General features: G+C 39.6%; 4 protein-coding genes across 9 annotated transcripts; 3 read left to right on the top strand and 1 right to left on the bottom strand.

Annotated features, from left to right (window-relative positions):
• The first annotated feature begins 2,150 nt into the window (after positions 1 to 2,150).
• LOC133711987 (coilin) lies at positions 2,151 to 7,516 on the top strand. 4 transcript variants are annotated; one of them, XM_062138064.1, is made up of 14 exons: positions 2,151 to 2,548; positions 2,647 to 2,711; positions 2,794 to 3,069; positions 3,346 to 3,576; positions 3,675 to 3,744; positions 3,972 to 4,049; positions 5,069 to 5,306; positions 5,439 to 5,479; positions 5,686 to 5,883; positions 6,139 to 6,210; positions 6,292 to 6,384; positions 6,427 to 6,480; positions 6,815 to 7,040; positions 7,144 to 7,516. In XM_062138064.1, the coding sequence occupies exons 1-14, from the start codon at positions 2,357 to 2,359 to the stop codon at positions 7,329 to 7,331; spliced, it is 2,022 nt and encodes a 673-aa protein (XP_061994048.1). In that variant the 5' UTR covers positions 2,151 to 2,356; the 3' UTR covers positions 7,332 to 7,516. The 4 variants fall into 4 exon arrangements, with proteins under 4 accessions (XP_061994048.1, XP_061994047.1, XP_061994046.1 ...); XM_062138063.1 differs by having other exon boundaries at positions 2,152 to 2,548; positions 5,054 to 5,306; XM_062138062.1 differs by having other exon boundaries at positions 2,163 to 2,548; positions 6,292 to 6,480.
• Positions 7,517 to 7,708: 192 nt separating this feature from the next.
• LOC133711986 (protein-tyrosine-phosphatase MKP1-like) lies at positions 7,709 to 12,032 on the bottom strand. Its single transcript, XM_062138059.1, has 2 exons — positions 9,016 to 12,032; positions 7,709 to 8,146 (listed from the first exon to the last, which is right to left on the bottom strand). The coding sequence occupies exons 1-2, from the start codon at positions 11,515 to 11,517 to the stop codon at positions 8,075 to 8,077; spliced, it is 2,574 nt and encodes an 857-aa protein (XP_061994043.1). The 5' UTR covers positions 11,518 to 12,032; the 3' UTR covers positions 7,709 to 8,074.
• Positions 12,033 to 17,647: 5,615 nt separating this feature from the next.
• Positions 17,648 to 22,544, top strand: LOC133708443 (pentatricopeptide repeat-containing protein At1g13040, mitochondrial). Of its 3 annotated transcripts, none has more exons than XM_062133901.1 (5): positions 17,648 to 19,777; positions 20,460 to 20,545; positions 20,947 to 20,995; positions 21,664 to 21,811; positions 21,932 to 22,544. In XM_062133901.1, the coding sequence occupies exon 1, from the start codon at positions 18,215 to 18,217 to the stop codon at positions 19,763 to 19,765; it is 1,551 nt and encodes a 516-aa protein (XP_061989885.1). In that variant the 5' UTR covers positions 17,648 to 18,214; the 3' UTR covers positions 19,766 to 19,777; positions 20,460 to 20,545; positions 20,947 to 20,995; positions 21,664 to 21,811; positions 21,932 to 22,544. The 3 variants fall into 3 exon arrangements, with proteins under 3 accessions (XP_061989885.1, XP_061989883.1, XP_061989884.1); XM_062133899.1 differs by having other exon boundaries at positions 17,649 to 19,777; positions 20,942 to 20,995; XM_062133900.1 differs by having other exon boundaries at positions 17,649 to 19,777; positions 20,942 to 20,995; positions 22,046 to 22,544.
• Positions 22,545 to 22,666: 122 nt separating this feature from the next.
• Positions 22,667 to 24,140, top strand: LOC133708445 (NDR1/HIN1-like protein 13). The gene has a single exon (XM_062133907.1). It carries the CDS (start codon positions 22,955 to 22,957, stop codon positions 24,053 to 24,055), a length of 1,101 nt encoding a protein of 366 aa, XP_061989891.1. The 5' UTR covers positions 22,667 to 22,954; the 3' UTR covers positions 24,056 to 24,140.
• The last annotated feature ends 114 nt before the right edge of the window (positions 24,141 to 24,254 follow it).

Here is a 24,254-nt window from a genome sequence, read left to right on the forward strand (position 1 = left end):
TCCGATCTTCCTATCCGGAGCCGTGAAACCTCATCCACTGTATCACTCGCGGCAGTCAAAGAAGCAGAGACACAGGCCAAGGTGCCACCATCGACCTAGAAATCCTCGCACTCCAAAGAACCACTGCCTCTGGCAGTTTTGTGATTCAAAACACAGCGCCATGCGTAGCAGTCATCACCACAGTTAGTCAAATCAAGAGCATATCCACCATCCTAGCCAATTGGAGTACGTCCACCAATCCAGATCCTATCAAGCAGATATCGATCTCCATCAATTACATCAAAAAACGTCTCCCCTAATCGAAGAGAGAGCCAGACGAATAGAGGTGTCGCCGTCGCTATCCGAAGAGAGAAGCCAACGATGAATTTTGTCTCCGCCACTTATCGAAGGAAGGTGACGACGATAGTTCTCTCTCGAAGAAGAGAGAGTCCGAGTCAGAGCCATTATTGTTAGTTGTTTAATTGGAATACATTTTTTTTTTTTTTAGGAAAATGAGATCATTTCATTCATTTATCCATGGCCAGAAGGCACGTACATCAAATGTTGTCTTACACCAAAAGCATAAATGGTATAAGCTACCAAACAAAGGACATGTGACCCTCACTACTAACACATGCGCTCACTTATTGAGCCTACATACAAGAGATCAAATCCTCACTTCAAGTCTCTCTTTGAAAAGTAAACCTAGTCGCCTAGAGACCTCAATTGGTGTACAACTAGAGAGAACTAAGAAGCAATTAGTAAAAGACTCAATTTCAAGTACTAGGCAAGGAGACCCGGGAACCAAAAGCTTCCCTTTGCCCTTATCTCGAGAATCCTCCGTCGTTACTACTCTAGAGGATTTGCTAGAGGCACGAAAGTGCGTAGTTCTCTAACAAATTAGAGAGTAATACTAACCTAGGATTCCCATAACAAAGAGAAGACGAAAGTAAAGTAAACTTAAAAAAACACAAAGCAGGGCCCAAAAAGAATCCCAACCCAAGCTTCAGCCCAAAAAAGGCCCACAACCAGTGCCCAAACCCAAAAGGACAGACCAGAAGGTGGGCCATACCCAACCCTCCCGGCCCAAGCCGCAGACTGCCTCGCCGCGCCTCCACCTCTGCCTCCCAAACAGTGGCGTCAGACCTGCAACACGACCCATCGCCACCCGACCAACGGGGAGTGACCGCGATCCCGATCCACACCAAACCGCCTCTGCCTGAGTCGAAACCAACGTCCGATCACCATTGTCAGCCAACAAACCCAAACAATCAAACCCAGCAGGCTGACCGCTAACCACCACCAGACGTCACCTCCGCCCTTGGCAAGGACTCATGCCCACTCCGATCCCATCCCATTGTCATGACGCATCCACCACCTACAACCGGGAGAGAGTCGGTAGAACACCCACCGATCTCAACCTCCGAGTCGGAAGCACGCCTCCGAACTAAACTACCCATCCGGCCACCCCCAACGTGCGCCGGCTAGGCCAAAGGCCGTCGCCGACGCCGGAGCGCAGCCAACGACGTTCTAGAGATAGGGGTTTCTCTAGGGTTCTTCACGGCCAGAAAAAAAGAAAACGACAACAAAACTTCTAATTTAATTGGAATACATTTAATAGCCTTTAATTGTGTTATAAACACATTTAAATCAATTCATCTTTTTTTTTTTTTTTTTTTTATCATAATCCCACAGTTTCTCAAAGGCTTTCTAGGCCCAGAGGATTAGTATGCCGATGGGGGTTCCACACCTGAATGCTCTTACCAACTCGACCACCTGTGGTGATTTTAAATCAATTCATCTTATAATACTTTACATTGGATTGCTAGATTTCCAACAATAATTGGGTGGTATTAAATTCCCTAACGACAAATGACTTGTTGGTATTTAATTCATTTTTTGCAATTCTTTGCCGACGAATATTTCATCAACAAACTATTTTTTTTGTAAGAGCCTTATTCACCAGCACATACTATTTTCTGACCACATGTGGTGGTTTCAGTTGTCGTTGGTAAAATGATAAACTTTTTAATTTTAAACTAATTACGAGAGTGTATTTTGTCGGCAGCTCATTTAGTTAGGGGCCATAAGTGAAGACCTCAGTTCATAACTGAGAAAAATACAACGACTCGTAGAGGAAGAAGCACAACTTCGACGCTTGAACAACTGAGAAATATACGAGGGATTGGCAAGACCCCCGCCTCGAAAGCCCAACGCATAACAGGTCCAAGTCCAGGCCCAAGAAGATGAGCCCATACTGCACCAGGCCCACAGCCACGAGAAAATCAGAGCTGAAAGCATTCACAGTGCTCTGAAACCCCAACCGAGGGTTTAAGCAGAACCTGGTGCCTTCGCTCCTCTCTCTCATGCTCTGACGATGACGGAGACTGTGAGGCTGCGCGTGGAATTCAAGGACCGGCACATTCTGAGCAAGTCACAGAGGACCGACGGACTCCGGCGGAGCTGGATTCTCCTGAAACCTCAACACCGCACCATCTCCGACCTCGCCGCCTATCTCCTCCACGTCTTCGACCTCCACGATTCTTGCCCCGATGGCCTCCTCATCTCCGTAAGCTACCTCCTTTGCCCTAATCTCAACCTCAAAGTTGCCATTTTTCGAAAATAAAATGATACGAATTTGTCACTTCAAATGGCCTTCTCTTGCAGATGGATGAGTTTGTGTTGCCGCCGTTTGAGTCCACCTGCATTTTCAAGGATAGAGATATTGTCAGGTCAGTTTGCATTTCTTACTCTCTTTTTTTTTTTTTTTCCAGTGAATTTTTTGGTTTAATGTAAACATTTCTGTGTAATCAGTGTGAAAAGGAAAGGTGTGTCTGAAATTGACATGATTGAGGATGGAAGAAACTGTATTGAGGTTGAAGAAATCGTGGAGAGGCAACTTGCGGATGGAGGTATGAAGCTTCTGGCTAATGAGGAGTTCGAGAAGGAGAAGGGAGGGTATGAAAGTGAGCTAGAAGAGGATGAACCTGACCAGTTGGAAGATATATTGCCAGTTAAAAATGCGCTGGACAACGATACAAGCACACTTTCCAAGAAAAGGAAGCGATCAAATAAACCTGAGAGCTCCAAGTATGGATTTTACTTGATTTTCATGGATTAATGCACCTAATGTTTAGCATGTGTTGGCTATGAGTTGACATAGGGTTTACATGCTAACTAAGTAATTTGAATGTTAAGTCTTTCCTGGAACTACTTATGCTTCAAATTCTTGCTATTTATGAGCTTATCGACGATATTATGGACATTATAAGTTTATGACTGCATCCCTGCGGAACATTATGTATGTTAGGCTGTTATGATGTTATATGCATTTTCTTTGGTATCTGAATACATTATATCTTTCAGGAAGAAGAGAAGTAAATCTGCTACTACTGGAGGATGTTCAGTTGTCCCAGAAGATGTTCAAGGTGATGTCCAAGAGGACAAGAACAGAAGCTCTCATAAGCGTCGTGTCAGAAAGAGTCTTTCCAAGAAGGAAAAGTCAACTACTGGAGAGGGTGAGCTGGATGATTCAACCACCTCTGAAACTGATAAAAGGACCAACAACATAAGTCATTCTACACCCAGTGCAAACAGGTAGCTATTACATATATGGTGATGAAACTGAGCTGGTAGTCATTCTCACACTTTCCCATTTGCTCATTTTTTCTTGTCCCTAATGTTATCTTTTATAGGCACAGTCAGCTTCAAGAGAATGACATAAACGGTGTTGTTTCATCTGACAAGCCTGATGAAAGTAAAAAGGTATTGAATACCAGCTTTACATCTGTCTTGTATGTGTGTATCATACGGTATTTGATTTGTTACTTATTTTTGGGCATCTGTATATATCTGAGATTCTTTCTTAGAGTAATCCTTATGCATGAAGTAAAACTTGGCAACGGAGTAACTCTTTTGTGATTTGGTAACATTTCCTTATTCATATAAAGATTTTGATAGTGTGCACTGAAACTTTTTCTGTCTTGTTGCAGTTGCCTAGTAGAAGTGCTCGACGTAAAAAGGCCAAAAGAATATGGAAGAGGGAAAACATGAGAGCTCAGAAGGAAGAGGTAATGTGATGCTTAAAAATTTGTAATGATTATAGATAAATATTTCTATTTCTCACATGTGTGCCATAAGTTTGTAATGATGCTTAAAAATTTGTAATGATTATAGATAAATATTTCTATTTCTCTCATGTGTGCCATAAGTCGCTTGTATGCAAGCCCTCTGAAAACTTAATGCTTGACGTCATAAGTTCTGTTTAGTACCACCTACATGACTTTACAAAAGGAAGTAGGGGAAATATCATCAATAGTCACTGAGTTATGACTTATTCGACACTTAACTCACTGTATTTTCAAAAATATCACTTAACTCACTCAGTTTTACATCCGTCTTTCACTTAACTCACTGCCGTTAATTCTACCGTTAGAAGCCGTTAAAATTGAGGGTATATTTGTCAAAACACTTAAAAATCATTTTTAACTTAAAAAAACTAACATTTATTAGACTTTTTTTTCAATTTTTTTTAAATTTCTGAAATTTCTAATAAAAATGATTTTTTTAACTTAAATATAATTTGAAAAAAATTGTCTTTTTTTTTTTTTTTAAAGTTAGAAATGCATTTTTTTAGTGTTTAGATAAATATACCCTCAATTTACATTTATTAGACTTTTTTCAATTTTTTAAATTTATGAGATTTCTAATAACAAATGATTTTTTTAACTTAAATATAATTTGAAAAAAAAATTGTCTTTTTTTTTTAAAAAAAAAAGTTAGAAATGCATTTTTTTAGTGTTTAGACAAATATACCCTCAATTTTAATAGCTTTTAACGGCAAAATTAACTACAGTGAGTTAAGTGAAAGACGGATGTAAAACTGAGTGAGTTAAGTGATATTGTTGAAAATACAGTGAGTTAAGTGTCGAATAAGTCATAACTCAGTGACCATTGGTGATGTTTTCCCAAGGAAGTACTTGCTTCTCCATCTTATGTTAATGTCCGGAAGTATGTATGTACGATTTTACAAGAAAGACTACTTGTTCCTCTGGCAATAATCTTTTCTCCTTAGCGTTCCATTTTGCAGTTACATCAGACACAGGTAGGCAAACCGGTTAATCAGCAATCATCTGACAAAGATAATCAGAAATCATCAAACAAAGCTGATCAACAATCATCTGACAAAGCTAATCAGCAATTATCTGACAAAGATAATCAGAAAAGCTCTGAAGAAGATGAACCAAATACAGATAATGATGAAGAAGACAACGTTGTTCCTGTCGTAACTAGGCCAGGACACATTCGCTTTGCACCCCTCGGTAAAGGTATATATGGGTCTGAATTCTCTGATAAACTGTTAACCTTGCTATGCCATTTGACTTTGTAATTGATGTTATGGGTACATCTAGTTGATTAAGGACATCTTGTTAATTATCTGATGTATCTACCTGTTCCAGTGGAAGCAGATCAGAGTTTCCAGCAGAATGAAATTCCAGTGGTATGTTTCAGTTTCCTCGAAGCATTATAGAATTTTTTTTTTTTTTTTTTTTTTTTTTTTCAAATCACTTTGGAGGCTTGGGTAAGTCTGTTAGTTGGCTTATAATGGGACACACCAACTGATGCTTAATTTAATTTATAGTTTCTATTTCACAGTCATGACTAAAACTATTGATGCCATTGAAATCTTTGAATTCCTGCCTCCAGAAAACTTTTCAGTGGAATGGAATAACCAGCAAGAAGAAGGGTCAAAAATGGGGTATGGAGAAAACATCATATTCAATTAAGAGCAACTATGAAGATCTGTACCAAGAGTCATCTGAAATGCCTGGTATTGAAGAAGAGATTCCTGAAAATGATTCCATAGACTTTAATAAGCTTGAGCTCTCTACCAGTGTACCGAAGGTTTGTTGCTTTATTATTTTCATTCTGCTTGATGGATATTTCTTCTCCTCTTCATAGGAAAAATATGCAAAAAATAAAGAGTTGTGGGAGTTAGCTTTGTACTGCCCTCGTTTTAGCTTCTTGACCCTTAATTACTATCTACTACATTAGGATGATATTGAAAATAATTTCCATATTAAATAACTTTTATCCTTCATGTTTCAGTAGTTTAGTATTGAAGATTTGATACAGTAATTTCCATTTAATGCGTTGCAGGAAGGTGATCTAATTGCATATCGGTTGATTGAATTATCATCATGCTGGACCCCTGAAGTTTCTTCCTATCGAGTATGACTCTTTCTTCTCTAAAGTTCTACCGACTATTTGTGGATATAAAGTTAACAATAAATAATTTTCTTGTTCGTGTAGGTTGGAAAAGTGTCACAGTACAACCCTCAATCAAATAAGATTGTGCTAGTACAGGTTCCAGAATATCCCATTGTTTTTGAGGAGACAGATGAGGCATCTGCAGAATATCCCATTGTTTTTGAGGAGACAGATGAGGCATCTGAGGTACAACCAGATACATCCCTTTATGGGGAAGATGGTTCTTTAGAGGTACTTGAGCTACACTCAATCAATAATCATAAATTTGATAATATACATTGTTTCTATTTCATGATAGAAACTACACTGCTGGTGTATGAAATATTATCACTATTTGCACAGCCTGGGTTTATTGTATGATCTAGTTATTGGTGGCTGCTTATTGGTGACAATATTACAGTTCTATATGACCATTTTTTTTTCTAACAAATTATATATGACCATTTTAGCTGCCTGGCAGAGGCTGTGAACTACTAGTTTATATGAATCATATCTGTCATTGCTACTGGTTCATATGAATCATATCTGTGATTTGGTAGCATCTGACAAAATAGAACCTTTGCAGATAGATTATTCTTCTCTTATCGATGTCCGCATTGTCAAGTATGGGAACCTGAACACAGCCAAAGCAGTCACTGGAGATCAAAATGATGTATCCAGTTTTAGGCTCAAGAATGGCATGGAAACTAGGGCTCTATCAGGTTTCAGGCTCAAGAATGACAAAGAAACTCAGGCTGCTGCATCAGGTTTCAGGCTTAAGAATGACAAGGGAACTCGTGCTGGTGCACAAGGTACTAATTAGATTTCCATGCCAGGAATCTATTATTTAGAGGCATAATGAATTTTGAATATATTTTTGTTCACAAATATAGCTCATCTTGTTTATATATGTAGAAAATGGAAAAGCAGGTGCATGGGATGAAATCAGCCAGGCATTGAATGCGAAGAAAGCGGAGCTTTCTCAGGAAGATGGCTGGGGGAAAAATGATGGTTCAGGAAGGAGCTCGTGGACATCTAGGCCCTGGAGGGGTAGCGCATTGGGTCCAACAATGGCTCTTTTAAGAGCGCAAAGTGAGCTATGAGGAAGATCTGTAATAAATATATATGGTCTGTCAATCAGATGAAGTGGGGTTGGTGATTTTGTTAACTTATGACAGTAGTAAAGGGACGTTGTTTTGGGTGTAAAAAAGAAACCTCGACTAAGTACTGTACAGTGGGAGTTCAATTTTAAAGGTCCGTGGAAGAACACCCTTTTGAATCGTGATGATGATGATGATGGTAGAATGTTGCTTAATGAGCTCTTACGTTTCTCCTCAGATATGAAGAGAAACAATTAACTGTTTTAAAATCAAAAGATACACCCTTTGACAGTCTCACCACACCATTTTTCATTAATAAAACCTCACAATGGCAGAAATCTGGGACTTCCAGAAATTTCAATCGTTGGTTGTTACTATCCTTTTCATGCATAAAATCAAATGAGCTTTTCATTTCACCCTAAAAGGCAACACCTTCAATGTTGGACGGGTAAATATATATACTTGATATACACTTATTTCAACTGATAATTTGTCTGCCCAGAAAACAAAATTTTACTAATAAAATCCTATCTGCATAAAGCATACTTGTCCTCTGTACATATTTTCTGTACCCCTCCATACATCACACAAGCACATATGAAACACTTGAACTGCCCGGGATGCCAACCCTACTTTTCAATCTGCAACTGATCCATCCCACCATTCCAGTATGCTTGAAAGACCATGAACCCAAATCCTATGTAAAGCTCTGACCTTCTAATTCTGTCTTATTCATGTCTGTCTTTTTATGTGTTCTGTATTGATTTACAGCTGAGATGGATCAGGAACTGCTCTGGCTCCTCACCTTCTCTTACTATCTGCAGATAATAAAATGCATCTTTAGACTCGCAACGAAAGAAACAACAAGAATTGATTAGCAGCAAGCATCACATATGAAAAAGAGAGACCAAGTAATGAATTTCAGTTTTTTTGGTCAGTATGCTGAGTTTCTGTTCATGACTGCAACCATATAGAGTATTGGTAATGCTTTCTGATAAAAGTTACTTGTAACTTACTGTGATATTGAAAACTAGAAACATTTTCCTTTTTTGTGGCTTGCCTATTTGTGGTTCCAAAACATGTTGGATGTGTGGTTAGGGGTATTAATCATAGGCTAGATTTAACTGGAGTGATACAGTGTTTAAATCAGAGCACCTTGCTTGATGAAAATGGATACAGGGTGTTTCTGCTAATCTGCTCCTTTACAGGCAAAATCAGCATATTAGGCTACACCGCTACAGCAGCCATTTCCCCATCAACACAAATCAGAAGTGAAATGATCCAATATTAGTTCACAGTGACTTGGTTGATGAAAATGGATGCTCTGTGTTTATGATAATCTCATTTCTTTACAGGCCAATCATGAAATTATTCATCATCTATATTAGCTTGTGCACCAGTATAATCGTTAGCTTTCAAGTTTTACATTATACTAAACGTTGCTAATTAAAGCCCTGGCGAAATTGGATTTGAAAAGCAATTACTCAGGGGCAGAAAAAATTCCTATTTAAAAGAAGTATCAGTTATCTTTCTTCCTGCTAGATTTAGCTGCTTCACTTACCATTTGTAAAAAAAAAAAAAAAAAAATACTCTAATTCACTAATGTGCATTGGTTATAAAAAGGAGTAGATACTATAAGACAAAATAAGCAATAATAAAAGATAGAGACGGACAAATTGCAATGTACCTGTACAGGGGCACTCATAGGCAAACCCATATGCTCAAGGAAACAGCGTCCTATGGTCTCCCAGTGAAGATGGCTATCCTCAAATGTTGCATTCTGTCCTTTCTCATGCAAAATATCACATCCCAACCAGACAAATAAGACACCAGGTTTATGTGCACCCACAGTCGCATCTGGAGCTAGCAAAAGATATGCTGATCCAGAATGAAGTTTGGCAGACCGATGCATCACCACTTTGTTCAAAGAAGGCCACTGGTACAAAACAGGGTTAATCACCTCTGCAGCTTCCCTGGTCGCTTCAGATTGTAATTCATTTTCAGGGTTAATAATGTCAACATCCAACATTAGCTCTTCTCTGTTGCTCACATTTTCGGCTTGGTTGCAATCAGTGTCCATCAGATCATCATCCAAGTCAGGTAAGGAAAACGACCATGAGCGTACCAAATTCCTCGAAACTTTAGGTGATTCTTCAACTGAGGGTAGCAACATTAGAGGTGGAGGTTTACTCCCTCTACGCTCTGCAATAGAAGGGGAAATCCCTTTACATGTCGAACATGTATTTGTCACTTCCAAAGTACGATGAGCTGAAAATGCCTCTCTAGGTGAAGAAAGAGATTCTTTGAAAGGTAACTGTGAGCTATCGGCTATGGAACTATGCTTAATACATAATGGATCTGCAGAATCCAAGCCTGAAGGTGAAGGCTGTTGAGAAGACAAGTATGACAAGTCCGACCAATTAGAAGATGAGGGTGAAAAGGTAAATGATGAACTAGAGTATTCAGAGGTTGAAGGGGAGAGTGTTGGGGATTTTGAGCTAAACTTAAGATTGTTATCAGGAAACCAAGAACAAGAATCGGGTGACCCACAGTCAGTTGTCGGAAACGATAATGGATTGGTAAGAGCAACAGAGTGTCCTACTTCCCGACATGTATCTCTTATCCTACTTGGGCTACTAATTGGATAACACTCAAAGGAATCTGGTGAACCACAAAAGTGGCTTGGCGCTGACAATGGTGATAAAGGCTCAGTCAAGGAAACAGGGTCTTCTTCTTCTTTGTTAACTTCCACAACCATATCCAATCCATCACTGGATGGGGTAGTTTTACAGTTCAGCTCAGAAGATGTGACCAAATCCTTCATAATTCCACTAGCAAACTTTTGCCGCAATCTGCCCCATCCATTTTCTCTGGCTGGAAGGCAAGTTTCCGATTCAGTATTTGATACTGAAAATGGTGGAACAACCCCACCTGCAAGTGCCTTACTGAAAATTTCGAAATCCAGATCATATTCACCAACCTTTCTTTCACCCACCGGAATACAAGTCACTGCAGCAACCTTATCGCCTCCAGAAGCAACAGTTTCTTCCTTTTGGTTTTGGACATCTCCCTTGCCGCAATCCTCTGCTGAAAGACCACTGGAAAGAGCGTCCCAAAATTCTGGTGGCTCCTTGCCTTCATTGATGTCCACAGTTGGACCCTTTGCCCTCTCATACTGGATGACCTGAAGGGCAGCTGCTCTTGCTTTGTCTGACATCATTGTGTTGCAATCCTTTCCAATCCAGACATATATAGCAGATGGAACATGCACAACAAACGCACCACGAGAGTCAAGTCCTTGTGGACCTGGATGGTTTAACATCTTTGGCACCAGATGAAGAGGATCATAGGATGAATGGGGGGCCATCCTGTACATCCTTAACACAGAACTCGGGCTTGCAGGCACAGCATGCACCCGCTTCTGGCACTGCAGAAGTTGACAAGCAAAACCCATATTCGGGTTGGTCACCCCTCTTGCTGCCTTGACATACTGAAATGCATCTTCAAAGCTCTGGCCCTCCCTCCACATAAGGTATGCAATGACGAGAGCGGTCGACCGCGACACTCCCTGACAACAATGCACAAGAACTCTCCCACTTTGCTTCCTGACATCTTCAAAATAATCAAACACATCATACAGAATGCTCGTAATGTCCTCGGAGGGGCTATCTTTCAACCAGAGCGTCTTGTACACAAGATCATTCTTGAAATACTCAGGAGACACAAACCCAACACAGTTGAGCACATGGGTGATGCCGTTCTTCCTCAAAACCTCACGGTTCTTAGCCACAGCATCACTCCCCAAGTATATATGCTCCGCAATTCTGGAGCACTCTTTATCAAAAAAAGCAAGCTTATCTTTCTTAAACTCAAACTCTCTCCCAGGCACAGGCAGTTGGGGGGGATTCGAACCCGGAAAGGGTTTAGCCGACCCTCTAGGGGTTTGGGGCTGAGGCCAAACACCAAGATCATCAGAACCCGCCTTTGGCCACTCCTTAACATTACTCTTGGCTATTGAAAGAGGCTGAAGTGGAGGCAAGCAAGACCTTACTTTACTATTGAGCTGAGGCTTTGGATAAGGATTAGGTTTGGAAGGTGAACGGTCACTCCATGACATGGACCGGAGATAACTTTTCCGGGTACTATTTCCGGCGGCAAGCCCACACTCAGAATCTTCCTCACCCAACATCTCCGTTTTCCCTCTAAATTCTAATTGCTACCCCGACATTAAAGGATTCTTCGTGGAAAAGGCATAGCAACCATCAAGCTTGGAAATTGGCATTAATAGCATTGAAAATCCCATATTTTCCCACCTAAAACACTTGACCTCTCTCTCTCTTCTTTGAAAAGTATCTAGAATCAGGCAAGGAAATTCAAACACGAAAACGACCCAGTAAAACCCTCAACTCGGGCGGGGCGCATAGATTCTACCAGCATAGACAAGCAACAAGAAAATCGAGGCCAAAGGGTTATTTTTCAAATCAAATCAAATCAAAAATCAAAGTCACTTACTTGAACAATTCTATATATCAAGCAGGATGGTCTCTTGGTTTGTATGACACACACACTTTTTCAAGTTTCAAGTTTCAAGTTTGAAGGAAGAGACTGAGTTATGGAGGGGCGAGTTGGGCTGAGTCAGGTTGGGTAGAAGGAGAAAGAGAAGGAGAAGGAGAATGGGTCAAAGTGCCACGTCAACAGGGGAATAAATAAAGGAAAGGCATGTCAAGTCTTGTGATGTCATTAATCAATGTTTCTCTTTGTCTACTAACAGTTAAGTTTCTTCGGGGAATATTATTTTGGAATTTTGGCGAATATTATTTTGGTATTAAAATAATAGGGGGTGCCGATAGGGTGCACCAACGCTACTGTGCTGCCGCGGTCGCCATCGTAGACTCATAGTGGTTCGAGTCCACGACTAGACTTTAAATCAAAGGTTTTAATTATTCATTAACGATGATTAAGAAAACTGAGGCGTGAATAATGCGCAAATTAAATGTGTTTTGGATTGTAATCTTCTTTTGTTGCAAACTTGCAATATGTAGTTGGGGGTAAAGTTGTTCATACGAAGCAATATTGAGTGATGGAGCGCTAATTTATTATTGTTTTGTCAGAGTTTAGACTTGAGTTGAGGCCAGACATGTGGTTAATTTTGGTTTAGTATCAAGAATATCAAGTTAAGGCTTTAGTATTTATACGAAAAATCTTATTTTAGTCTCTTTGCACGTTATTTATTTATTCTGCATTCATTATATTTAATTTTTTTAAGTACGTTAGCAAACATTTTATCTCCACACTTTTGAAAAGTATAACCGAGCAAACGAAATTGTTGACCATCTTGAGTTCTTGACAGCAAACTAGGGATCACTTCCTTGCCAAATTTGTCACCATTAGTGTTATATTATATACTAATGATTTTTTATTTTTTTCATGAAGATCAAGTCATCCAAAGATGGCACTCTAATTTTTATTCCTACATTCTAGTAACTTGAGTTGTTACATCACTAAACCGGATCAACCCTTCGAACATCAGTGTAAACAATTGAAATCAATGAATTATAGTCTAATTTATTTTATATATCATACATATGTCTAATAAGAACATTATAATTGTTGTTGTAGGGTTCTGTGCTATACATTATCAGCTCGTAAATTTTGAGTTGCTTGAAGTAAATATCATAGATTATTAAAAAAAAAAAAGAGTAAATATCATAGAACTATCCCAACAAGTGGGAAGTCAAGTTGTTTCAAGGCAATCTATCGACTGCTGAGGGACTTGTTCAAAATTATAAAAATCGAAACCAGTGATCCTCCGAGGTCTTCGGAGCGAACTTGCAAAGCAAACCCTAGGGTTTTGCACGTTGGCGGCGGCGAACACACGTTCCCCAGACCAAGCATCAGCAAGGCTCCAGCGAGGGTAGTGAGGTGACGGTACGACGACGTTGCGATGCTGCAATTAGCGACGGAGGCGTGGGTGATCACGGTGGAGGAGTTCTGGGTCGTCTAGGTGACAAGTCTTGTTCTTGGTGATCGACGACGGCTTCATAGCTCTGTCGAGCAGAGGGTTCTGCGTTTTATTGAAGGTGGTCGGTGGCGGTGGTTGAGTCGCAGCGGGCAATTGCTCGGGTAACAAGGACCGGGAACTCGGGTTGCGGTCCAGGTAGCGGTGGGAGGCCGGATTAGCCTGGATAGGTTGTCCGGTTGAACGCTGGAGGAGTACTTGTTTGGGTGGTTCGCTGATTGACGATTGATGTCGTGGTGGAAGGGCCGACCACCGGAGCTGCCGACGACGGTGGCGACGATGGCTAGGCAAGGGAGTTGGGCTTATGGTTTTATAGCTTGGGTTTGGGCTTTGGGCTTTGGCCTTTGGCCTTTGGGCTTGGGCTCAACTCGAGTCTGCAAACTTCAAAGAAACTCAAGAAGACCAACCTGTTGCCGAGGTTGTGGGCTGCTATACTCTAGTTTCTTTTGCTATTAGATTTTGGATGCAAGTCTTTTTTAGGTAGGGGTAATCTCTATGAGCTTTTCGAAGATGTTTCTAGTTGTTATTTGTACCACAATTGCGTGCCGGCAGGTTAAACTAGATGAATGATTTTTCCTTAGAAAGCGAGGTTGTTCTTGCTTAGTTAGGCTTGTTTCATGCGAGCGTTCCTTAGACTTTAATGAGTTTTAGCTTGGCTTAGATAGGTTATCTGGTTTTTTTTTTTCCGGATTTTCTTATGTAAGTTCTGTTAGACTCTGGCCTGTTTTATGGCTTGATTACTATTGAAATGAATCTCTATTCAAAAAAAAAAAAAAGGCAATCTATCGACTTAAGAATTCATTGGCCGACATTAAACAACTGCTATTTTGATTGGTAATTGCTCCACTTTTTGGTGAAATAATATTAATTTTGACCAATCTTACGAAAAAGCAAAAAAAAATATTAAGAACAATAAACCAAATCTAAACCCCTTTGTAAAAATCAGAAGACCAACAACCATAAATCCCAGATCCAATCTATGAAGCATCAACGATATAGTAAAATTTTATGTCTATTGTTATGTAATATCTTTAAATTAGCAAGTGATTGTCTTAAGATGATGATAGATTATTCATTATTGGGCAGGAATTGCCATACAAAGGGGCAGTCTCTCACAAATTAACGATAGGAGGTCCATACGCAATGAGCCCACTTTATAGTTCTGCCGTATCTTGCAAAATTGCAATCCATACTTAACAAATCACTTATATGCAATTGAAAGTATTAACTTTTTTAGTCAACAACGATGTACTTATTGTGGAGTTTTGAATTTCCCAAACCTAACTAATAGGATGGACCATGAGTTGACTTGACAAGCGCAACATGTTAAATGAATGCTACATTTTTAAATTTTATGTACCACTAGCTAGCTAGTCTTCAATCTTGACATAAAGTTTGTAGTTCCACTTGTTCATCTTCAACAATGTTCTTGACAATAATACCAAAAGATGGCCTCTAATTTCTCTCTAGTGGCATTTCAAATCCCATCTAGGAAGCACCAACGACAATTATCTTCAAATTAATTAGCAAGTCACGATCTTAAAAAATTGATAGATTATTGGGTAGGAACTGCCATACAAGACAGTCTCTTACAAATTACTGATGGGGGTCCATAAGCAATGAACCCCCTTCATAATAAGAGACTGTCCTATTCTACAATCCATACTCAACAAATAAGCGACATGCAATTGAAAATATAACCTCTTTAGTCAACGACGGTGTATGTAGTGTAGGGTTACGAATCTCCCAAACCTAAACCTAATAGGATAAACTTGACTTGAGATTAACAAAAGCAAAGCACAACATGTCGAATGAATGAATGCTACATTTTTTAATTTTATGTACCACTAGCTACTCCTCAATCTTGACATAAGTTTTGATGTTCCACTTGTTCATCGATCTTCAACAATTTTGTTGACAATAATACCAAAAGATGGCCTCTAATTTCTCTCTAGTGGCATGATTTGTTTGTCTACTCGGTTGAGAGTTAAGAAACACATTATCATCATCATCATTAGCATGTTGCAATGTATATAGGATTTGATCTCGTTCCTTAAACACACAGTACATATTGATTAACTCAAGAAGAATAAGTTGGTATTAAACAGTTACTTATTGTCGAAGATGTATGAATTAATATATATTTAAGTTTGTTTAGCATATATGTCGTATACATTTATACATATACACGCTTGAGTAAAACCTCATTTTCGTTTCAAATTATTTAAAAATACTCAATGGGAAAATTTCAAGAACAGTACATGAAGTATTGGTCATTCTAACATTTCGTGAATCAACTTTTGTTAAAATCAAAACGGTACATCAAGTTCAAATTTCTACCCAATTTAAGTACATGCCGTTACGGATTCCGTTAGTGAGTGTACCTTCCGTCAAATTTTTAGGGGCAAATCAGTCACACCCTACTTTCCCTCTCTCCCTCAGTCTATCCTTCAATCCAAAATCCAGCCTTTCTCTTATTGACCGCAGTCTACCATTGTACTTTGACCACCGCAGTCAACCACCACACTTTCCAAGTCTGTGGTTGCGGCATGGAGGAAGAGAAAGGGTTGGTTCTGTGGTAGCATCGAGCAAATTCCGATAAGTCAACTCTATAACAACAATAGTCAAACTTAATTAACACTACAATTCGCTCCCCTGATCATCTATAATCCCTAATCAAACCCCAATTTTCACAAAATTAGCAACTAGAAGTTGAACCAAACCCCTAAAATCATGCTCATACAATCCAATTCAGTCCACCAAAACTCGTTGAACTCTAAAACCATAGAAATTTCAACCAAACTCACTCAATAGTGCCTGGACAAAGTCTCCGCGGCGGCTGCCTCCACCTCATCCCTTCTCTAATCAACCCCATCGTTGCTGCCCAAGCTCAGCATCGTCGCCGCACAGACCTGATCCTTCTCCGACTCCAAACTCGCCCCCACACCTACGTTCGCCAGTACCTGAAACTTTTTGACCCTATTGACGAATCCATCTTCGGCGGCCCTCTTATTCCTCTCCACCGCTCGCCGGCCGGAGCACAGCCGATGACTCGCCGATATCCTCATCCCCACTTCCATTGTCAACTTTAAGATTTCATATAAAGGAAAAAAAAAAAAAAAAACAAACCCTTTTCAGATCAGAACAAGGCCCCCAAAACCCAGATAGTGAGATGATCCAACTTTTACTTTGGGGTTGAAATTGTAAGAGAAGATGACATATAATGTCTATTGGGAGCAAGCAAAGGGGAAAAGAGAGGGTTGGGTACTTGGGTATGTGGGAGAGAGAGAGAGAAAGCCAGAGTCGAGAGAGAGATAGAGAGAAGAAACTGTAAAAATATCATATTACCCTTCAACAAATAAATAATTACATAAGGTTAACGATATTGTTGACGTCATACACCAAAATTGGGTCGAGATTTAAAAGTCATGTACCGTTTTGATTTTAACAAAAGTTGATTCACGAAAGATTAGAACGGGCCATACTTCATGTACTGTTCTTGAAATTTTTCCATACTCAATAAAGAATCATGGATTTGGAATTTTACTACTTGTATGAACTCTAAGAATCTTAGACCCTTACAGTAGCAGTCAACGACGTCAGTTGCATACAAACAAAATCTATGCAATTTAGAAGGATATAGGTAGTAATGGTCAATTGAGGTGGCTGAGAAAGAAAGACCAACTTTTGTTGTAATCGTCCATTCGTCCCCACCCATATTTGTATTGGTCTTTAGCTAATAGCTAATCCTCTCGTGGCGTCGTAATTTCCACTACAATTGAGTTGATTGCAAATATATAATTTTATTAGTATGAATAACTATGGTAATAAAATTAAAGATTTTCATCTTGGAATAAGAGATGTTAGCTTCGTATGACTTGCGAGTTGCGACAATTACCTTTTTATTTTGGTTAAAAATTTGGTATCAATTAAGGCAGCTCTATACTTAATACTAGTAAAGATTTGAATCTGTGACTAATACAATATTACAGTTAGATTAATATAAACAATAAGATAGGTTTTATATCTAACATAACATTATCAATTTTATAATATACTTGTTCTAGATTTCATAACTACTGTTCTTGACTGGTCAAACAAAAGAATGTATTTTGCTCTTTTCTCCTTATGTATGTAAAGCCACCATAATCCTTCGTTTATGAGTTGAATTACATGCTCCATGATCTTTCATTTGAAATTAGGAGGCTGCGGGCCAAAGAGTCATTCCGTCTATTGAACCTATAGAAAAATGTCTTAGTGTACAAAAGGGTTTTTTTTTGAGAGAATGAAGTGTACTAAAGGGTTAGACACAAATTCTCAATATTCTATTTTCTTTTAGTCCAAATACACAACTTATTTAACCCATATTATAAACAAACTAATATCAATTTATAAGAGATCATATTCGCATCAAGTCATAAAAATATCAGGACCGGTTCTGGGATTCAACAAAAATGATCCAGTATAGATTGGCAGGACTCTAAGAGACCACGAGGACAAGACACAAGGGACATTGTAATGTCTGCCTATAAGCAGCGCAGCCCAATATAAGTTCATCTCGGACTCTGCCTCATCTTCTAAATGTTACTCACACACGAGCCCGATATAAAGCCCAGCACAAAATTCAAGCCCGCCCATTTAGACCTTCCTCTCTTTCCTTCCCGCACCACCTCCATTGTTGAAGCCACAGGTGCTTGGCAGCAGCCATAGTCCTCTGGAATGGCCGCACCGCCATTCTCTGGAGCCCATTTCGTCTCGGTCTCAACTACCTCTCTCACTCTCTCCTCCACCATTTCGCAATTTGATTTCTCCCTCTATCTCACACCACTCATCTCCACGATCTCTGCTATGCATTCCCCTCTCTGATATGTATCACAGTCGTCTCGGCGTCCACCGCCTCATCTACCGCAGCCGCATGGTGCAGTATATAAAAACCGGCCTCATCGATCACGCCCTCCAGGTGTTCGACGAAATGACTCAGTCAAATTGCCGCGTGTTCAGCATAGACTACAATCGCTTCATTGGAGTGCTGGTCAAGCACTCGCGTTACGACCTCGCCGAGCATTATTACTACGAAATGGCGCCGCAAGGCTTCTCTCTAACCCCATTCACTTACTCGAGATTTATTTCTGGGTTGTGTAATATCAAGAATTTTACTCTCATTGAGAAGCTTCTTCGAGACATGGAGAGGCTCGGGTGTGTGCCTGACATTTGGGCTTTTAATATATATTTGAATCTTCTCTGCCAAGAAAATAGGATACAGTTGGCTCTGCAAGTGTTTGATAGGATGGTTGAGAAGGGGAGAGAGCCGGATGTTGTATCGTATACTATAGTTATTGATGGGTCCTGTAAAGCTGGAAAGTTTGATAATGCAGTTGAGGTTTGGAATGGTATGATTAGTCAAGGGTTTAGGCCTGATACTATTGCGTGCACCGCGCTTGTTGTTGGCTTGTGTGCAGGTGGAAAGGTTGATTTGGCTTATGACCTTGTAATTGGTGAGATGAAGGGTGGAGTCAAGTTCAATAATTTGATCTATAATGCGCTGATTAGTGGGTTTTGTCGAGCTCGTAGAATTGATAAGGCACAGGCAATTAAGTGGTTTATGAAGAGGAATGGGTGCCAGCCGGATTTGGTGACTCACAATGTGTTGTTGAATTATTGTTGTAATGAGTTCATGTTGGAGGAGGCAGACAAGTTGATGAAACAAATGGACAAGAGTGGGATGGAACTCGATGCCTATAGTTATAATGGGTTGCTCAAGGGCCTTTGTAAAGATAATAGACCCGAAAAGGCATATTTGTTGATGAGGAACGTGATGGAGCCAAAAGGTTTGTGTAATGTTGTTTCATTTAATACCATCATTACAGCATTTTGCAAGGCAGGGCAGACTAGAAGGGCATACAAACTGTTTGAGGAAATGTTTCAAAAAGATATTTTACCTGATGTGGTTACATTTACCATCCTGATAGAAGCTTTATTAAGAGAAGGTAGTTCAGATATAGCCAAGAAGCTTCTTGATCAGATGACAGGGATGGATCTGTTACCTGATCGTATATTTTACACTACAATAATTGATCACCTATGTAAGAGTGGGAAGATTGCAATGGCTTTTGACGTTTTCAATGATATGTTAGAGAAGCGAATCACCGCTGATGTGGTTTTGTATAATGCACTCATTAGCGGGCTTTGCAGGGCTTCAAGAGTGACTGAAGCCATGCATTTATATGAGGAAATGCAGACTAGAGGATGCTGTCCTGATGAGGTAACTTTCAAAGTGATAATTAGAGGTCTTATAAGAGACAAGAGGCTTTCTGTGGCTTGTGGGGTATGGGATGAGATGATGGAGAAGGGCTTTACTCTGGACAGAGTTCTTTCCCAGACACTGATTAATGCTGTCCATTCAAAAGATGTTGCATGAAAATGGAAAATGGTTTGTACTTTATATACACCCCCCTTTATATTTTTTACCCATCCATTCATACTTTTTATGCTAAGTTTATGGCCTAGCTCCAAATTTTACTTGACTGATTTGTTATGGGGGAAGTATTTAATAGCTTTGTTTGCACTACTGACAGCTCTGGCAGTTCATTTCTTCAAGAGCACATATAACTTTGCCTTTGAATAATTAGACCATCAAATTTCAATTATAAGCTGCTGAGCATATATGCGCGCATTAGTGACTGCATGATTGTGCTGTTTATGTAAACATTTTGGAACATAGTGCAGGGACTTGTAACCCTTGCTCAATGCTAAGAATGTAGTTGGGAGAAATTTAAATGAGCTATAGTCTACTTTCACTGATATTGTATGCTAAAGGAGCTTAATAATCACATTCTTAAATCAGTCGGCTAACTAGTTACATATTTTTAGTGAGTGTTTTTGCTATTTTGAATATGCATGGATCCTCATCCGCGTGGTGATTTAATAATTGTTCCTTGCGATCTCCAGTAGTAGGTGATTCTTCTTTTTCAGTGATATAACTTTTGGTGCTTATCATTTATGAGTATTAAACTTGTGGTTTTAAGAACTATTGAACTCAAGATGGTTGATTGCGTATAGCCTATTCCCAGGACGATGTGACATTGATTATGCTATTCTTTGGTCTGTTGCAGTTTCCATATTTTGGAGCAACTGGATAGTTGGTGATTTCATCTCAACAAGCCTGTCTTGTTTCTACCTTGTTCCTCTTCCTGGCAAGGTACAGAAAATTCAAGGGGAAACTTTTAGCTTTTGTGGCGGTTTTATAAGTAATAAATTAATTAATTACTTTTTTAATCAATATTTGTACAAGCATTTTCCTGTTTGAGTGAGAAACATTAGAGATGTAGGGAAAAGAAAAAAAGGAAAATAGGCAAGACCTTGCGGGTTTAACCCTTGCATAAATTGTCATATCCTGTTTACTTTCATTTGTTTCTGTTTTTGTCATGAAGATCTAGTTCATTGACAACAACCGAAAACATGTAAACTATTCGAGGGATGTGCTTATTGAATTATTAAAATCTTTGTTAAATTCTTGTTATGCAGTATTACTTCACTTATTGCTTGACTCGCTATGCTCTTCTCATTAGCCAATAATATTTTGTTGTGCATGCAGTGCAGGATGGAACCTTGGACAACCAGATAATTCGAAGAGCATTATGATTACATTGTATGTTTTGTCTCTCTCATTGACATCAAAATGCAATGAAGTTACTTTAACTTACTTTCTTTTTATTAATCTCCCTGCCCCTTCCTCTTTCTTTCGTTGCGTCTTCTTTTGCTTAATTACTACTAGCACATAATGGTATAATGTTGCTGTCTAGAAAAATTGATAATGTGAGAGGTAATTGCTTACTTTCTCTATATTCTCCTCCTGTGATTTTTGCCACTTCTTTGAGCAAGAAGTGTAATTGGCTGCTTAGTACTAACTTTATTTCTCTCATTTTGTAAAAGTAATATAAACTAAAGAGGCGCCTAACAAATTTTTTGGGTATACTCTGAAATATGAAGTCAACCTTCAGTATCATTGACTTCATGGCCACTTTTAATCTTGAAGGATACCTACTAATAGCAGAGTATGGATCTAGATGATAGTAGTGGTCACATCAAATATTGATTATCTTGATAGGATGCGTAACTTTGTTAAATAAAAGTTATATCTATTCTGTTGTCTCTGCTTGTAATCTTTCCTGCATTCTTTGACGTTGGATAAACATGACCGTATATCAATAGCAATTTTGTTTTTATTTATTGTTCTCTCCACAACTTTCTTTCTTAGCTTAATGGCTGCCTCAGCTACTTGAATCCCTTTTGATTTTACATTCTAAATTGTCTTAGGATGCACCATGGCGCTCCTTGAGGTAGTTCTATGTAGAGGCAGCAGATCTGTATCAAGAATATTAGTGTGAGAAGACTATTAATCCAACTTGGGCATGAAATCTGAATGTGGATGTGGACATACATGGCTTGTTATATGGGAAATGCAGTGAGTGTAACTCTCTTTGTCGAGAATTTACTGTATTATTTATATCAGGGCTGGGTGTAGTAGTTATATGCTGAAACAGTATTATGAATGATAATGGATTGAATTATTTATTTCCTGTAGGGCAATGCAAGCAGCAACTGCTAAAATTTTTGGCCACCTCCTGCTGAAGAAAAGCAGATGAAAGAATACGAAGCTTTGTTTTCTGTATATTAACTATAATCCGGTTTGTTGCAGTTCTGGAGCCTTGAGGAGGGAAGAACAATCAGGACAACAACCAGGGAACCATTTTTGCAATTAATTGATTACAAATACATCCAAGGAACCATTTTTGCGATTAATTGATTACAAATATAACTCACAGTACTGACGAGTTGCTTTTCAAAGACTCTTGAATTCAAGTTCCAGCCAGTGGTTGCCCATAGCCCAACTCTGAGCCACAGCAGAATATCTTCGGTTATTGAGTTAAGATGTTCTTTGCTCAGAGGTGAGTTGAATGTTGAGTTTTTCGTCCAGAACTCGGAGGAGGCTATATATCCATTTCATACACAGAGGAACAGAATTATGTCAAAGTTTTAGATGAATATTGGGTACCATTGCTCTCGGTCAGTATTCAGATTTTTGTTTCAATTTTTCGTAGGAACATTAGTCCTTACTGATAGTATGAACATGGTAAACTGTCATAGACGTTCAAGAATACTATGAATTCAACTGAGAATGAGCTCCTCTTGCTTCACTTCCATTATGCCATTCGTTACTTTTTTCAGGAAGTGGTTGATAAAGATTCTCAATTGGCAAATTTAGAACTTGTATCTTCTTTAACACTTGTATCTCTAAAGGGAAAAACTAGGGGAGATGAAAGTAAAGGTTTGTCTTTTCCTTTTTTATTTTTCGGAGTTGCGGGTGCATTTTCCTCGGAATGAAAGTGAAGGGCTGTCTTGATACAGCAGCACTTGAAAAAAGTTGCCACCAAGATTACTTGCCTCCCATGCTGAGCTATGTTTGATTCTTTGCCTTTTGATAAATCATCCTTGAAGTTTTCTTCAAGTCATCCTCTTATCTATTGGCCTCGTATCAAAATAAAATCCTCACTATTATCATTCATCTTCAAGTCTTTGCTCTTCTTCATTACCTCTCCACGCTACCATGCATCCGCCTCGCGATTCCAACCCTCATTTTGGCAGCCCATATCAAACACAGCAGCAAGGCCAATATCCCGAGTCACCACCACCTGGTTCATTTGTGCCACTACCACAGTATCAAGGTCAGCCCTCTGGACCACCGCCACCCAGTCCAGAATATTCTGAACCCCGGCAACCGATTCTGCGTGAGCCAGCCCCAACCCGTCCCCAGGGGAAGTATCAAGGCCGCCAACATCGGCCACTTGGTCCATTGGTGTCAATTCCTCACCATGAGCAAGACCAACATCCTCGGCCAAAGAAACAAAGCCGCCATTCTCAGCCACCACCAGTACCATTGGCACCAACTCCTCACCATGATCAAGACCAACAACATCCTGACCCGAAGCATCAAGGCCACGACTCCCTGCCACTAGTCCCAGGGGCGGCACCAATCCCACACCATGCTCAAGACCACCAAACGCCACAACACCATACACCACATGGTTCGCATGGACAGCGACACGGTTCACAGCGGTTGCGCGTGCCAGAACCTCAACAAACCAACTTCTTCACATGGTCCTTAGGCGTGTGCTGCGCCATTTTTTGGATCCTCGTAATCTTAGCAGGTCTCATTGTCCTCATTGTCTATCTCGTCTTTCGTCCTCGGACCCCAAAGTTCGAAATTTCCACTGCCACACTCAACGCAGCATATCTCGACATGGGGTATCTCCTCAATGCGGACCTTACTGTGCTAGTAAACTTCACCAACCCGAACAAGAAGGTGAGCGTCTACTTCAGTCCTATGTACATTTATGCTTACTATGGGAGCACCCTCGTTGCTACCACATACATTGAACCCTTCACTGCACACAAGCATCAGTCCATGTTTGCAAGTGTTCACATGGTGGCTAGTCAGGTTCCTCTCGGATTGCTCGAAAGCCAAAGGCTGAAGAAGCAGCTGGAGAACAGTAGAGCCGGCTTCGAATTCAAAGGCTACTTCAGAGCACGAGCTAATTTCGGAAGCCTGTTGCGATACTCTTATAAAATACACGGCGACTGCAACGTTGTGTTCTCTAGACCTCCTGATGGGGTTATGGTTCATAGAAAATGCAAGACAAGACATTGATCATGGAAGCTTCTAGAATTTATTTTTCTCATCGGATTTGTTCCTTTTACTTTTGTATCCATGTTGATGAGCATTGATTTTGAACTCCATCAGTAATTCGGTGTTCATTTTTTTCTGAATGTTTTGCTCCTTCTTTGATATATTACTCTTCCTACTAACCTGACAAACTGATATTACTTTAGAGGTCAAGAGTTCCATG

Source organism: Rosa rugosa, chromosome 5 (genome assembly GCF_958449725.1).
Source record: "Rosa rugosa chromosome 5, drRosRugo1.1, whole genome shotgun sequence".
Taxonomy (NCBI): domain Eukaryota; kingdom Viridiplantae; phylum Streptophyta; class Magnoliopsida; order Rosales; family Rosaceae; genus Rosa; species Rosa rugosa.